The sequence below is a fragment of the Uloborus diversus genome, chromosome 8 (genome assembly GCF_026930045.1).
Source record: "Uloborus diversus isolate 005 chromosome 8, Udiv.v.3.1, whole genome shotgun sequence".
NCBI lineage: Eukaryota > Metazoa > Arthropoda > Arachnida > Araneae > Uloboridae > Uloborus > Uloborus diversus.
Genome location: NC_072738.1, coordinates 46491614 through 46508300, shown reverse-complemented (window position 1 = coordinate 46508300; position 16687 = coordinate 46491614). Strand labels below are relative to the sequence as shown.

General features: G+C 36.4%; 2 protein-coding genes across 6 annotated transcripts in view; one reads left to right on the top strand and one right to left on the bottom strand.

Annotated features, from left to right (window-relative positions):
- The window catches only part of LOC129228172 (TGF-beta-activated kinase 1 and MAP3K7-binding protein 2-like), a 303446-nt gene that overhangs the window by 243515 nt on the left and 43244 nt on the right, over nucleotides 1–16687 (bottom strand). The window lies entirely within an intron of this gene.
- The window catches only part of LOC129228173 (protein toll-like), a gene marked incomplete at its 3' end in the record, with an annotated part of 36026 nt that overhangs the window by 3239 nt on the left and 16100 nt on the right, over nucleotides 1–16687 (top strand). Inside the window, 3 exon segments of the mRNA XM_054862829.1 lie at nucleotides 281–534; nucleotides 4617–4931; nucleotides 9420–9561. Coding sequence (XP_054718804.1) covers nucleotides 281–534; nucleotides 4617–4931; nucleotides 9420–9561 — 711 coding nt within the window.

Here is a 16687-nt window from a genome sequence, read left to right as displayed (position 1 = left end):
TCTTATTGCCTCAATGTATTAAAGTAACATATTGTTTAGCTTTCTGGTTGATTAGGTTTACGGAGCAAGTCTTAATAGTTTATAATTCGCGCCAGTTAGCTTTCTAGTGTTACGCTTTCAGTTTATACAACTGAAATTTTAACACCAGAAATCCTCTATACGTAAAACAGACTAATTAAGAAGTGCGTCAACAAGTAAAGTAAAATGTCCTAACATGTCCACTTAAGATGATGTTACCAAAAAAAAAAAAAAAAATTAGTATTTAACACCATTTTTCCAGGTAATCAATGGATTTGTGATTGTAGACTTTTGTGGCTGAGAGACTTGATGGTGAATCAAAGTATATCATCCCGATCGCCAGTTTTGGGTTGCTCAACTCCTGACAGAATCAGCGGGAAGTTGTTGCACAAACTAAAACCAGAAGATCTCCTTAAGTGGCCAGACGATTGCCCAGATCCTTGTAAGTGCACATGTGTTTCTGAAGATGTAGAGTTCCATATTAAAGTAGATTGCACTGGACGTGGCTTATTCAAGGTAGGTTTCATGCATTGTAATGATACAGGATTATACTTTTGTATGAATGAAACGTTTATCGAATTATAAATTGGATTCCTTGCCACTGAAAGCAGCAAATGAAGTATTTATACGCAGCAACTACGGTTAATGCAAATAGTGAAATTGATCACATAAGTAATTGTATATCGGCTCAATAAATACTAAACAGAAAGATGTATCAAAAGAAAATGCAGGTTTCTTTTTCTTTTGTTTGTTCGAAAAAGTTTCTCATAGATGTAGCATGGCTAGATTCACAACTCCGTAGCTGCAGCCACCGGCTGCCATTAAACGCGCGAATCTTGAAGTAAAAGGGCAAAAGCGTAGCCTAGGAGGATACAATGCTGCTTGCATCCTATCAGGCTACGGAAAAAGAAGACCTTTTTATCACATCCTTAAGATTGCAATTTCGCTATTGTCAGATATCATCAGCCCGGATTAGTGAACGAACGTGCTGGAGGTAGATGTCATCTGATCGAAGCTGAGAATGCCTACAAACTGGTAGATAAAATAAATTTGTCTTACCAGCGAATATCCGCAACATGGTGCTGTTCGACTTGTAAATTGAAGGCAAAGCTTATGTATATATCAGTAAGCTCAATTCACGAGTCGAACCGCACCATGCTGTGGGCACTCGCTGGCAGGCCCGGATCTGCGTGCTAGCAAATCCTGCACTGCAGGGGGGCCCACGTCCTTAAAGGGCCTAGCGGGCCAAGAAGTTGAAACAAAAAATAGCACTATGACTTGTTAACGATGCAAATATAACACTCGTGGCCTCTGGGGAGAGGCTCTACAGATTTTGTTGCAGGGAGGCCCAAAATTTATAGATCCGGGCCTACTCGCTGTGGTGAGATAAATTTATTTTATCTACCAGTTTGTTGGCACTCTCAGCTTAAATGAGATGACCTCTGACTCCAGCACCATCCTTATATATTATTTCTGTAACCTGATTTTGGTTTCTAAGCCAGATTTTCCTCAATTCTTGATCGATTTCTTTGATTTACGCCTTATTTTAAAGCTTATGGTGCTGGCTACTGACGAAAAATAGACCCACGGTCTAAAAATTGTTTTTTTCGGGCAAAAAATCCTGTTTTAAAGAACCAGAATGAGGTTTTCGGTTAAACTTATAACTTTAATTTGCGCTATGACCGACAGAGCTGAATAGCTCGATCGGCAGAGCGTTCTCTTCGTAACCAGGAGAATGCGCGTTCGGGCCCACGTCGGGACAATCTGCAACAAAAAATTAGAGCAATATCACGCATTACATGAACACTTAATTAAGTGAATAACGACTATGAAGGAATAGAATAAATGAGAAGGAATGCTCCTTGCTGATATGGAAACTTGAAGTGACTTTGGCTAAATTACTTCGGAATTGTACGTTTTTTTTTTCTTTTTCTTTTTAAGCTTTGGCTCTGGTAAGAAAATTAAAGCATAATGTAAGCGAAAATATAAGTAACAGGTTTAAGATTTCAGACTACAATAGAATTGTTTTTTGTTCAGAAAAAAAATAATAAATCGTGTTTTGAAATAGATATTATTCTAATGAGTTTTTGACTCTTTGTACAAATAAAAAAATTACTACCTCAATTTAAAGGGTAAAATATATATTTTTTCTTCTTTTTGCAAAAAAACAAATAGCTTATCACATTTTTACTACATTCGAAAAGCTACGCTTAAAAAAAGAGCATAGTTCAATTTATTTTGTATTTTAACCGTGCTGTTAAATGATAAACACGTGCTGCCATCTAAGTCATAACGGTTCAAGCAGCCTGCGGTAACAAATTGTAAAAATTTTCAAGAATAAAAAAATGTTTCTTCAATATCTTATCTTATATGTTATTCCCTTCTCATTTCAAAACTTATCAGGCTGGCTAATGAAGAAAAATAGACTTACGGTCGAAAAATCAAGTTTTTGAAAACGCCCCTTGCTGTTTCAAAACCTTGATGCTGCCTGTAGTTCTTATTTATTTTTTAAAAGCAAAGTTCTAATGCAGTTTTCCATTTTTTACGTCGCTTTCAGCAAAAAAAAAAAGCCTGTATGTGTGTTCATATTTTAATAAAGCTTAAAAGCACTGGACTTAGTTGTTCGGTTAAATTGATAAGTTTTTTTTCGGTAGAGCGTTCGGCTATAAACTATTCGAACTTCGGGCAAGTTTGGGCTGTCCGAAAGAATATCAAATTTATATTAGTATTACGCATTACATGTACTCATAACATACAAACGTAATAACATAAATGCAGTGAGATTGCTACTTGGTGTTTCGACTCCTTTATGCAGGCTACAGTTATCATTCGGATAAGTTGACTGTTAATCGAAGAGTGTTCTTCCTTTTTTTAAGCTTTGACTACATCCAGACCACTCAGCATAATGTAAGCATAAAAAAGTATTAGATTTACTAAAAGGAAATCCTTTTTGTGCAGAAAAACATTTTCATTGTATGCTGAAATATAGATGTTTCTAATAGCAGTGTTCGACCTTTTATACAAATGAAAAAATACTACGCCAAATTAAAACTACGAGTTTCACCCAGTAAACCTTTAATTTTTTTATTCGCGCGAATACGATAGAAAGCATTAAAATTATTATCAACTTCATTAGCAAGAAATCATTTTCTACTCCTCTGCTTTCTGCTGAAAAAAAAAATACATTTTGTCTACGTTCGAAAAATTACACTTAAAAAACGGACTCAGTTCAACTGGTTTTGGTTTTGAATTTTAAGTGTTTGATTAAAAGAGAAACATGTGCGGGCATTTAAGCCGTAACTGTTAAAGCAATCTCCTATGTGAAATAGTTCAATATTCAAAGATAAAAACACTTATTTTCAATCTAATTTATTACTTCTCTAGAATGTTCGTTTCAATCGCTACGTGAGATCTTCGTCATTCTTTAATCAAATTCCATGCTTTTCGAATAATTTTAAATCGTATCATGCTGGTTAATGACAAAACATAGAAGCATGATCTTATTATTATTATTATTATTATTATTATTATTTTCAAAAAGCTTTTTTGCTGTTTTTTACTACGCATTCCTTCAATGAATAGCTTTCGAAAAGGAAGGCGCAATTGCTAGGTTTGTTGGGGTGTCGGGCTGTTACTTAGAATGGCGCCAATTCGAATCCGTTCCAATAAATATCTCTTTAATATTTCTTTTTTCCCGTCAGATGCTCACATGGGCAGGACTGTGTTTGCCACAACCTGTTTTTTTACATGCACAATTATTGCTTTTTCACGAGTCACTACTCAGCCACACTTTTAATGATATTTATGTTTGAATTGAAAATATGTACGACCAAAAGGTGAGCGATGATTAAATTATCACCACGTTGTATTTAACGAGGTTTTGTTACTGATGTCTTTAAATTACATGCCTTCTCTTCTGCGCTTACTTTTTTTTCGGTTCTTCTTCATAATGTTCTTCCTTTGAAATTCTTAAAGAGCGAAATACCTTATGAAACGATTCGAAGCACAGTGCGGAGTTCCGCACGGGTCGACTAGTTATTCACTAATTCAGGCTGATGTGATCTAGCAGAAACAAAACTGTAGTCTTTCGTTGTGATAACCAGGCTGTGTGGTATTTAGCATGCTTTCTGTGTTTTTTTTTTTTTTTTTTTTTTTTTTTGCCGTAGTCGGGTTTTAGTTGAAACGTTGTTCTTTCCAAAACAAATTGAAAACTGCTCTTTCACTAGAGTGTGTTCATTTACTAGTCGGACCACTCTTGCTTAGCTTTTATTTTCGTTTCGAAAAACTTTTCGCAAAGATAGTTGTTTTTCACGGGGAAGTTGCTGGAAAAAATTCTGAGATGTTCAGACGTTTCTTAATATTCATACACTACAGCGGCAAAAAAATAAGAAAAAAAGAAAGAAATCAAACAGAGAGATGTAATCAGCATCAGCGTATCTCTAAATAAAATTCAATTACCATGCCACGAAATTCTGCTGCAGCGATCAATTAACTTTAAAAATAATATCCATAGTAAAATATCCTAACAGTAGATTTTTAAAAATGACGTGTGAAGTTTTTTATTTATTTATTTATTTATTTATTTATTTTTTTGACAGGTTCCAATCAAGTTTCCCAGTCGTACGGGAGAATTGAATCTGCAAAGTAATATGTTAACAAATCCACTGAAGTTTGATTCGAATTCCCTGGCTAGATTAAAACTTTTGAATCTCGAAAGCAACTTCATTGAAAAATTAGACTTTAATTTACCTGAGAATATTACCACATTGAAATTGGCTGCCAACAACTTGACTCGTTTCTTCGACACTGATCCACCAGAGAGTATCAAAAGCTGGACTTTGTCGGAAAATCCGTGGACATGTGACTGCGAAACAGTGCCGTTCAAAAATTGGCTGATGTCGCAGGGTAACAATGTAAGTTGAAAAACTATTTGTAAAAGGTGGCCACAATTAAACAAAAATTTGAATTTGATGTCATTTTTGTAATAAATTGTTGGCAACCCGGGAAAAAGAACAATTTAACATCTGAGAGTTTAGGGTTAGTAAAAATGGAGCCTTACAGTACAATACAACGTGTTTTCATCATTGAATAATATTTCAGAAACAATAAAAGTTGAGGCTGGTCAAGCAGTAACTGCTACTGGTGAATGCAACGATGGTTGTGCCTAGTTGAAATAAACCTTTTACTTCAAATAGCTCCATTAGAAGAAATCTAATGGTGCAAATCACACGATTAAGGAGTCAATTCTGATCACCGAAACGAGAGAGTACATGACCAGGAAATGTCTGATGCAATAATTGAATTGTTTCACTGGCTGTATGGTATGTGGCCCGTCTTTTTGAATTCACATATTGCCCACATCAATAGCACCCAATTTCGGTAGAAAGGACTGCGTTATTCTGTAGCGATATCGATCACCATCAGTAACAGCTAGTACTTGACCAACCTCAACTTTCATTACTTTTGAAACATTGTTCAATAATGAAAACACGATGTTGTATCGCATAACGCTATATTTTTATTATCCGAAAACTGTCAGCTGTCAAAGGTGAAATTTCTTTTTTTTTTGTCTCCCTTTTTTTTCAGGGTTGCAAATAATTTACAGCAAAAATGACGGAAAATTCAAATTTTGCTTTAATTTTGGGCACCCTTTATAAAGTCAGATGCTCTTTAAATATACAGAAGTTGAGAATGAACACAAAACCATAAACAGACAGATGCGAAACAGGCAAGAAATTCAATACAAGACGATGTCGCACAAATTCGTTTATGTTTTATAAATTCGAGATCTGTTTCTCGTTCGTCCGTTTCTGGCTTTGTGTGTGTGACGGTAAGGGGAAAAGTTCTTGGCCTGACAATGAATGACTGCATGCGATTTTCAATTTAAAACTGGTTTTATTTTCTCCATAATCTCCTTTGACTTCAAGAAACTTAGTCCAGTGTTTCATCAACATTAGTATTCCTTCCCAGAAGCAAGAGTCTGTAAGGCTGGGAAAATATTCATCTCGAGACCTCTCAAGCCTTTCTCAGAAATTTCTTCACGTTTGGAATCAGATGAAAGTTTGAGGGAGCCTGGAGAATAGAAGAGATGGCAGAGCTAATCGTACAACAAATTCTGCAGTGCACCCATCACCACGCACTCTTGGACACTGGTGTTATACTCGTGGAAGACGTTTCTTTTCCTTCTTCAATCGAAGCCTCTTCTCCAGAATTTTGGCATCTAGCTGGTCAAGAAGGTTAAAGTAATGTTCACCTGTACTTGCTTTACCCTTTTCAAGGCAATCAATTAGCAGAATCTCTTTGCTCCCTAAGACACGCTGGCCATAACCTTTCCGGCAGATAAATTGCATTCACTATTTTGGCACTAACACCGGCTTCCATCCATTTGCTTCGATCGTCGTTTCATCTCTAGCGTGTAGTGATGAACTCATGTCTCATCTACGATGATAAATTGTTGCCCAAAACTGTTCCGATCCCAAATCGTTGAATCGGACCAAACATTGCTGCTGTGAAATCCCTTTGTCTCTCTGCTTTTAATCGGCATTCAGCAAATGTGACACTGATCTTGCGCAAAGCTTTTGCATCTCCAATCTTTTGTGCAAGATGTTTCACAACATTTTTCCGATATCCTCAGTCTCATCTTTCTCACTCACCTTCACTCGCCAATCCTAACGAAATATTATGCACTTTTTTGATGATTTCCGCCGTGGTTGCGACTTTTTGGCAGTAATTCACGCGGACCATCTTCGTGGAACGTGCGACCACGTTTAAATTCAACTGTCCACTTTTCAGCGGGTGACATAAGCGGATTAAGACTCCCCGTAAACTTTTTCAATTTGGTATGGATTTCCTTAGGGGTTAATCTATCCGAAACACAGAATTTTACTATCGCACGATATTCAAGTTCCTCTGTTTTAAAGAGAAACATACCGGACGTCTACTGTAAAAATTCGTGTAAATAAACTATTAGAAAGAACAAGTTGAAACTGGTCATATGAGGCAGTGAGAAGCAAAGGGATGCAAGTGGACATTTTCAAGTTTTGAGTAAAACGCGTTAAAGATTAGCTCCTAGGTTGACTTTCATTGATTTTTTTTTCTAAATCATGCTGTATAGCAGCAGCTACCAGGGCTGCTAGTACCATCTCTTGCTCCAAGACAGAGAAGAGGTTCACCTACCATTTGTACTGGTTATCTCCAAATTTTTAATTTTGCCACTTGCATCCCTTTGCATCTCACTACCTCACATGAACTAATGACAAGTGCACCTATGGGCAAGAACCTTAAGGTTTTGCTGTTTGGAACGTCATTTCTGTGTCATGCCCATAGCTTTTCACCGTACACTCGTATGTAGAGTCAGCATTGCTTTTATGACCATACATTCCTTCCTATTCTTGTTTGTTTAGATATTTTCTATCAGTCAGTAACGTTTTGTTATCTTGTTCCGATTCACCTCGTATAGAAAAATTTTCCCTTTCATTCTTTATTTCTAAATGGAGTGTTAAAATGCATAATCTTGACTATTTGTTGAACAGATATAGGTTATGTTCTAGTAGAGCAACCGGTTAACCGGTGGCTTACAAGGCACGTTCTAATAGAACCATCTAAATTGTTCGCGTATGAAAACATTCCATGGAGACTCATCGCCGACGTCATCAAATCAACCAACCGGATAAACTAGAGCCACTATATAGATAGGCCGACGCATCAGCTTAAGTTTAGCCATTTTGGATCGGATTTTTCAATGTTGCACTGGTAGAGTTACCACAGCAAAGTTTCGGATTTCGCCAAACTTTCCGAAAATAATATTTTACTTAAGAATATTTTATATTATTTTATTTAATGTTTCTCAATTCGAACCATACCATAGTGCCTCTGTCTCTCAGTTCTAGGACTAGAGGTAATCCGGATGGTCAAAAATCTGGATAATCCGGGCATTATGGGTACTAAGCGAAACAAATATTTAAATAAGCAGGGATTACGACGAAAAAAAAAAATGAGGTCTATTTCGAAGCAAAATTACCTAGAATTGTTTAAAAGACATAAAACGCTGACAAAACAATTTTTCACAAAACTTCTTAACAAAGAATCGGTCCATTGTCTTCTGGTTCAAATACGTGTGACATTAGAATAGAGCAAGATGAATACAGCGCTTTATCACCATCGTTCAGTCGCAGTGGGGTTTGTTTGATGAATAAAATTTATATTAAAATCAATGCAGCAGCTGTACATTGAACCAAAATAAAAAGCATAATCGGCTCGTGCGGGGAGGGAGGACTGGTATCCCACTTCCAAAAGTAAAAAGGTTTTGTCCCATCATTTTTCAAAGTTAAAAACTAGCGATTGAATGAAAAATGATTTTTTGCTCGATGTATTGATTTATTTCAGAAAAGTAAAAGCTAAAAATTCACAATATAAATGGGCTCTTCTCGTGTTATTTCATGAGATTGGAACTTTGAATTGGGAGTGCGGGGTGAGGAGGGGGATAGTAGGATGGTTCAAAAAAACTTTTTTTCAGCTAGAGTCCAGGACATCCCCCTTTTTTTAGACTTACTAATAGTATTATGCTGCTAATAGTTTTAGTTTCTTACTCAAATTTTAAGAGGGTGCTCAATGACCCCTTAATTTAACATTAGCCGTAGCACAGAATATGCCACAAATTTAGAAACATTTAATTTCCTCAGCTTTTTTTTTTTTTTTTTGGAAATAATTATTTTATTGCAGTGTATATGCATATTACTCGTGTACATTATAATATGTAGCATTTTTTCAGTTCAATGTATTTTTTTAATAGATCTCCCCATACTTATGAAGTTTGGGGGAGGGGTTGAGCACCCTCTTTTAATTGAAATAGGAAGCTAAAATTATTCCAGTACATTATTATCCACAAGTCTAAAAATCTTGAGGGGTGTCCCGTTCTCTAGGAGAACCTTTTTTATACATATATGTATCTTTGAACCACCCTAGGGGAGAGTTTACAATTGTCGTTCCAAATTTGAGGTCACATTCCATTTTTAGAAGTCATTTAGTCCGTAATGATAAAATTAAAGATTGTAGCCCAATTTTACAGAAAAAAAACTTTTAAAGGCCCCGCCCCGAAACCCTTCACGCCTCTTTTGCCCCCTCCCTCTCTCCTTTTTTTTGGGGGGGGGGACACCATCCACTTATGAAAGTAGTGAATGTTCGGCGTACTTATAGTTTCGTTTTCGCTATCAAAATTTGCACTTATCTATGTGAACATAATTTCTTTTATAGTTTCAATCCGGATTTTTCAATTGATCCGGATAAGCGAGGATCTACTGTACTATCAGATTATGAAAACAAAACAAAAAAAATTTAAAAAATAAATTGGTTGAGGTGGTTTTCAATCTAAGCGCCTCAAATAAAACTGCATTCTGTTTCAGGTGCTGGATGTAAACTCTACTCGATGCAGTGCAGATGCAGAAGACGAAGATTTGAGATCTCAGGTTATCGTATTTCTGCTAGAATCACAACTGTGCCCGACCCCAATAAGCACCTACATTTTGATATCTGTTGCGATTCTCTGTAAGTAGGTTTAAGTATACACTGTAAAAAAATTCCGAAACCGCACTTGTTATTTCCGTTGAACTTTTCGCGATTTCACAGGTTTTCACCCATTTCCTGTAAATATTAAGTACTTTGGTCAAAAAGTTTCCTGAAGTACTACTACTCGCACGAATGCAGACTTCAAACTGTTGTAAAAAATATTTTTAGCTCCCAGTTTAAAGATCAGCTGAGTGTATTTACTTAACGCGTCGGCTTCTACACCACTACAGTTCGTTCATATTAGAGAGCGAAAAGCTTTCTGGATTGCGTAGCATTGCTGGAGTTTCAGTAAATGAAATGTCAGGTACTTATTTTAAATTTTGCTTTCGCTTCGTTCATGTCTGCTTTTGGAGCTTTCTTGGTAAATCAGAAAGGCGCCAAGCTATTACTTCAACTTCAAACCCACAAATAGGTTTTCTCTGAAAGTTCTAGAAACATGACTGGCTTTAACCGTGGAGATTTCTGTGTTATTACGAAAGGTTCAAGGATAATTTCCGGATGGGTTACTGACTTTTGGCGTAAAAACTTGCCTGTCTTTTGCAAGATATGTAGCTGGCAGTGAGCACATTAGCTGCCCATTATTTTTCAGGAATGTTTCTGAGTTGTTTTTACAGTGTACGGGATAGAGTCGTTAAACCTTAAAAAATATTTTCTATGGTGTAGGAGTACGAATCCAAAAAGAACAACCCGTGGTTCAAATATGGCTAATTTTTCATTTGACTGGATTGTTGTCACACATCTTAAATTTGAACATTCATGTTCGCTTGTTTGTTACTAATGCGGCTTGTACTGGCTCTTCTTTATTGGCAGGTCTAATGTATTCCCCACAGACTATCAACCATTCTTCTACGTGGACCACTATCGGCGGATTGCCATTTCCACTCGAGACTTTTGAAACCTCATTTCTCCAAGAGATGAAGACACTTGACCTCTGTCGATGCAAAATTGATCTAGGAATTTGATTTTGCTTACATAGACTTTGCTAGGAAGCCTTGGAACCAGGGAAGCTCCGGTGAGAAGTCGCGGTAGGTCACTGTGACCTCCCAAAAAATTCCTAATTCAACTAATTTGGAAACCTTTTTGTTTTTCTTTTGATGCCTTATGTCACTTTTCATTAACTGTGGGTATGTTTACATTCGCGTATTTTATAATTCAGTAAGATTAGAAGTTTCATTCTGCAACTTGAAAATTCACCACCTTCCAAAAATTTAACTTTAGTTCGCTGTTGCTTTAAATTTTATGTATTCCAAGTCAAAAATACACTCAAGAGATAATTAGTATGCCTCATAAAGCAGTTATAGTTCCTTTTGTAAGCTATTTCTCGGTAATCGAGTAGTAAGAGATCTATTTACCATTCAGAAGTCACAGGTTCGATTCCTGCATGGTACAAAATTCAACGATGAAACTTTATTTAATAAAAATAAATAAAATTGGGGCGGCGTCACAAAATTATCAAAAAATTAGAGAAAGCAGTAATAAAATTCTTTTTTAAAAAAATGCCGAATACTGTCGTGTAAAGCATTTTAGAGGTCAATATAAACCAAAAAAAAAATATATTTTGAGTGTGCAAAATGAATGCAATGCCGAAAGACATAAAAAAACCTTTTTGATTGAGAAATTAAATGAGACAGTGAAAAGTCGTTCTAATGGACGGTTGTTCCTTTTAAGGAGTCTGTCTTTAAACCTTTTGTTCATGTACGACACATACCTACTGTTCAATGCTCAAGCAACTGGGACCAACTCGTACAGGAAATGCTCAATGTAGCCTCTAGTTCCTAACGCATACGAATTCCTGATTTGATAATGTCGCCAATCTACGAATATGGAAAGGCGCAACTCACGATATACATGACATTCCGGATTCATAATGAACAACAACGATGAGGGTTACACATGATTATAAGTAATTAAACAGTTTTAAATACTGGTAATTATAATAAAAGTGTCTCCAAGCAACTGTTTACATTGATATACCTTTACGTGATACAGATAACCTCACGGCACTAACCTGACTAATACTGTCGTGCTAAGCGCAAATGTTGTATCTGCAGCTGAGTTCTAAATGAGAAAGACCCATTCAAAGTTTTGCACCTCCATGTATTTTATTCAGGTTCCACATTTTCATTTTTTTTTTTTTTAATACTTCCCATTGACAAATGACTACAAAACATTGCATTTAGGTGAAATATGTGACAAAGAACCACCTGGTGACCCATGGGCTGCTGGTGCACCAAAAAAAAGGAGAGCTGTCAAAAAAAGTGTTTTGGGTCAGATTGCGTGACTCCAGAAGTTATTATTATTATTATTATTTTGGAAAATTGTGCTATGTTAATAGTTTTTAACATCACTGATGGGCTGTTTAAACTTTAAAGGCTTTTAACATCACATACTGGCTCTTCGTCATTGGCAGGTTTGATTTATTCCCCAGAGATTGTCAATCATTCATTCACGTGGACCACTATCGGCGGATTGCCATTACCACTCGAGAATTTTGAAGCCCAGTTTCTCCAAGAGATAGAGACACTTGGCCTCTCTGACCATGCGAAACTGAGTTAAGAATTTAATTTTGCCTACATAGACTTTGCTAGGAAGCCTTCAAATCAGGGAAGCTCCGATGAGAGGTCGCGGGAGGTCACTGTGACCTCCCAAAAAATTCCTAATTTAACTAATTTGGAGACTTTTTTTTTCTTCTGATGATGGCTAATGTTACTTCTCATAAACTGTGGGTATGTTTGCATTCTCGTATTTTATGATTCGGTTAAAAGTCGAAGTTTCATTGTGTAACTTGAAAATTCACCTCCTTCCAAAAATTTCACGTCTGCTTGCTGTAGCTTGGAATTTTATGTATTCCAAGTCAAAAATACACTCAAGAGATTTTTAGTATGCTTCATAAAGCAGTTATAGTTAATTTTGTTAGCTATTTCTAAGTAATCGAGGGGTAAAAGATCTATTTACCATTCAGAAGTCGCAAGTTCGATTCCTGCATGGTACAAAATTAAATGATAAAACTTGATTTAATGAAAAAAACATAAAATTGATGCTGCGTAACAAAATGATCAAAAGTGACTTTTAAAAATATAAAAGAAAACAGTAATTGAAAAAAAAATAAAACACGTCGAATACTGTCGTGTAAAGCATTTTGAAGGTAAAAATAAAACAAAAAGAAATATATATATATCTATATATATAAAAATCTCGTGTCACAATGTTTGTTCGGGGTAAACTCCGAAACTACTGAACCGATTTTTATTAAATTTCATACGTATCTGTAATTTGGTCCAACTTAAAAGATAGGATGGTTTTTATCATTTTTTATTTTAAATAAAATGTTTATTATACATTAGTAGTGTGTATTGATTGTTTGGTTCTGTAAATTCTTAATAGATGGCGCTGTAAGTTAATTCAGCCTCAAAAATTTTATTCTTAAGTTAATTTAAAGTTACATATGATACTATGGTACGGATATTGAAGGTTATGAACAATATCGCCGTAGAAAAGAAGAGTATAGAGGCCCCACACTTTTCAATGTAAATGTCAAATTCTAAAAATCAAGTTGAAATTGATAAGCAGCGGGTAGTTCCATACTCACCACTGCTTTTAAAAACGTATGACAGCAACGAAGCTATCTGGCTTCCCCATATATAAAAGAGACCCTTCTGTACAGCATTTTGCAGTACATCTTGAAAACGGTCAACGAGTATATTTTATCAAAGATATTTTCTACGATGAGCACTTGAACCATGAACAAAGACCCTGATTTTTTTTCTACATTGTCAAAAACCTAATGTGTTTGGCCCGATTCTCAGAAATAAAATTATTTACAAATGTAAAATGCTATTTTACATGCACTGTAAAAAATCCGAAATGTCACTGATTATTTCCGTGGAACGTGTCGGGATTTCACAGGTCCTCAACAATTTTATTTGGAAATCATTTATCTGCGTCAAAACGTTTTCTGAGTTGCTACAAACGTCATGAATGCAGATTTTTCACTGTTGCGAGAGAGATTTTTAGCTCCCAATTTAAAGATTAACTGAGCGTATTTATTAATTGTATCGGCATCAGGTGAATTAAGTTTCGTCTGCATTGCTAAGCTCCCAGAGAGAGTGAATAAGCCTCTGGATTCCGTAGTTTTGCAGGAATCTCAGGCGAGTTAGACTTATGGTACTTGCTTGCAAGTCTGTCTTACCTTTCTCCAGGCTTGCAGCATTATTGTTGGAGCTTTCTTGGGAAAGTAGAGATGTGTCAAGCTTTGTGCTCACCTTAATTTTTTTCTGAAGATCCAGCGACACGACCGGCTTTTAGCCTGGGATAGTACTGAATTCTTCAAAAAGATTCCCGGATAATAAAAGGAAAGTTGATGAACTTTAGTGAACTGACTTCACTGCCGTCGTCGGGATCCGTCCAGATTAACGTAACTCCCAATGGGAGGAAGTGAGTCTCCTGATTCCGTAACTTTCCAAAAGTAACAACAAGCAAGTGGAATACTTTGTGCATGCTTGCAAGTCCATCTTAGCAGTGACTATGGTAGCAATAATGCTTTTGGTACTTTCTTGGTAAATCAAAAAATGTTCCGAGCTACTATTTTTAATATTACTTTGATTCTCTCTAAAGGTTTCAGAGAAGTGATTGTCTCGAATCGGAGAGGTTTCAAAATTCTTCAGAAAGACTTCAGGATAATTTTAGGAAGGTTTCTGATTTTTAGTGGGATATGCCCCTATTTTTTTCTAAGATATGTTACTAGCAGAAAATGGGCGTATTCGCTGCCCATTATTTTTTAGGACGTTTCTCAATTGTTTTTACAGTGCTGAATAAAATCAAAAAAATCTTGGAAGTCACGCAAACAAAAAACACAACATTCATCAATCTCGGGCATATTTAAAAATTAAAGCCAAGACATTGGGACCAAAACTGCATCCAAAACAAAACTGTGCATCCAAAACAAGGTGAATGTTGTTTTTGCATTTGTTTTCGTTAAACATTCCCTAAAAGACACGAATTGTTGAGGATTGTTAATTCTCGAGTGTTTAATACGGTTATCACGATGCATTTCGCGAATTGTAATTATTGGTAGCACACAATCATTGTGAGTTGCATTTTCTAATGCAGATTTTGCATAACGAGAAACAGTATTCGTCATTTGTTTAAGATAATTTTCACGACATAATATCCAACACAATCATCATTTCTGTGGGGAAACTATATAAATTTTATGCTTGAAGATGTACTCCATGGTTTGGGGTCAAAATGTCGCCACCGAAATGTCGCGGGACAAAATGTCGCGGCCAAAATGTCGCCGGTCCAAAATATCGCCGGTCCAAAATGTCGCCGGCCCAAAATGTCGCCGGCCCAAAATGTCGCCGGCCCAAAATGTCGCCAGTCCAAAATGTCGCCGGTCCAAAATGTCGCCGGTCCAAAATGTCGCCGGCCCAAAATGTCGCCGGCCCAAAATGTCGCCGGTCCAAAATGTCGCCGGTCCACAATGTCGCCAGTCCAAAATGTCGCCTGTCCAAAATGTCGCCGGTCCAAAATGTCGCCGGTCCCCAATGTCGCCGGCCCAAAATGTCGTAGATCCAAAATTCGCTCATTCAGTTGGTAAGAAAAATGCAAATGTACAAAAATGCTGTTTAACACAAAATTTGCAGAATAAATGATTACTGCCTTTAATGAATGTCTCCGTTAAAAATGGGACTGGACTGAGTTTCTTGATAAATTCTAAAAAGATTATTCCGTTTTGATTCGCAACTCTCGGCTGTTTTTCAGCAAACAAATAGAATACAAGCGTTACGTTATCTTATTTCTTAATACAAGCGTTACGTTATCTTATTACTTGTGACTCGCTATCTACCAACTGTAAAATGTTCTGACGGCGTTCAGTTCTGACGTTCGCTAAATTATTTTAAACTTTTCTTCAAGAATAGTGTGCGTTTGTATGTGACCGATTTTTTGGGGACATTCTACGTCAAAACCTGTAGTAAGAATTCGAACGATACCTGCAAGTACCCATATATGATTTAGGGTTGCGTGGTTTTTTGCGTCAATTCGTTCAAGATAGTGGAGTAACTGAACGTTTTCATCGATATGCGTGACTGTCATTGCTCAAAAAATGATGAACGGAATCAAATAAAATGTTAGGAAGCAGCAGGGGGACAGATTTTGGGGCCAATAACACCAGAGGGTGGAGCAATCGAATGTTGTTTTTTTCCCTTTCTTTTTTATTATCTGTGACTGATATATCTCAAAAAGTAATACAGTAGACCCTCGTTTTAAGCGGGTTTATTTTACGCGGTTTCGATTATACGCGGTTGAAGATTTGACACCTTTATTTTAATTTACGCAGATGAGTTTCGGTTTTACGCAGATGCGGCAATGCAAACGGGTAACATTTTCCTCTCTTTCAAAACCCAAGCTCCTAAAGATTACACGTAACTAATTGCATTTTGGCGTGCTAATAATCAAACTTGGGTCCTTGGAGACATTTTATGCGATTGGTTCCAGAGCTTTTTCCATCAGAAGTAAAGTGATTAAACTCACACAGTTCAGAATTCACTGGAAGAAGAGCTTTTAGGAGTGACAAAGGAGGTCACCTCAAAACCAACGAGGATACCGTATCCGACAACCAAAAACGCTCACATTGAAAATTTTGAACCATTCGTAGACAATAGAAATGATCTTTCTGATTTGTTAGTGAAGGAAGATTCTATCAAGGAAATGACGCAAGTGATCATGGATGCGTTAATGCTCCGCAAAGAATTAGAGAAAAATTCTTAATGACTACCAAAAGACTATCATAGCCAGCTCTTCTTCATAAACAAAACACGAAATTAGTTTGTTTTCATTATGCATATTATGCATAAAAATCGATATAAGTACACATTAAACTTATTATACAATTAGTCATCACTAGAATGAAGTATTTTTTTATCTACGGAACCTAATCCCTATTTTGACACTAATATTAGGTCTCAATTTACGCGGTTTCGATTTACGCAGCATTTCCGTGGAACATAACCCCCGCGTAAAATGAGGGTCAACTGTACAAGGGTTAAGACAAAATTTGGTCTACGGGTATATCTTAAAGGGCGAGTTGCTCATTTATTTTTGG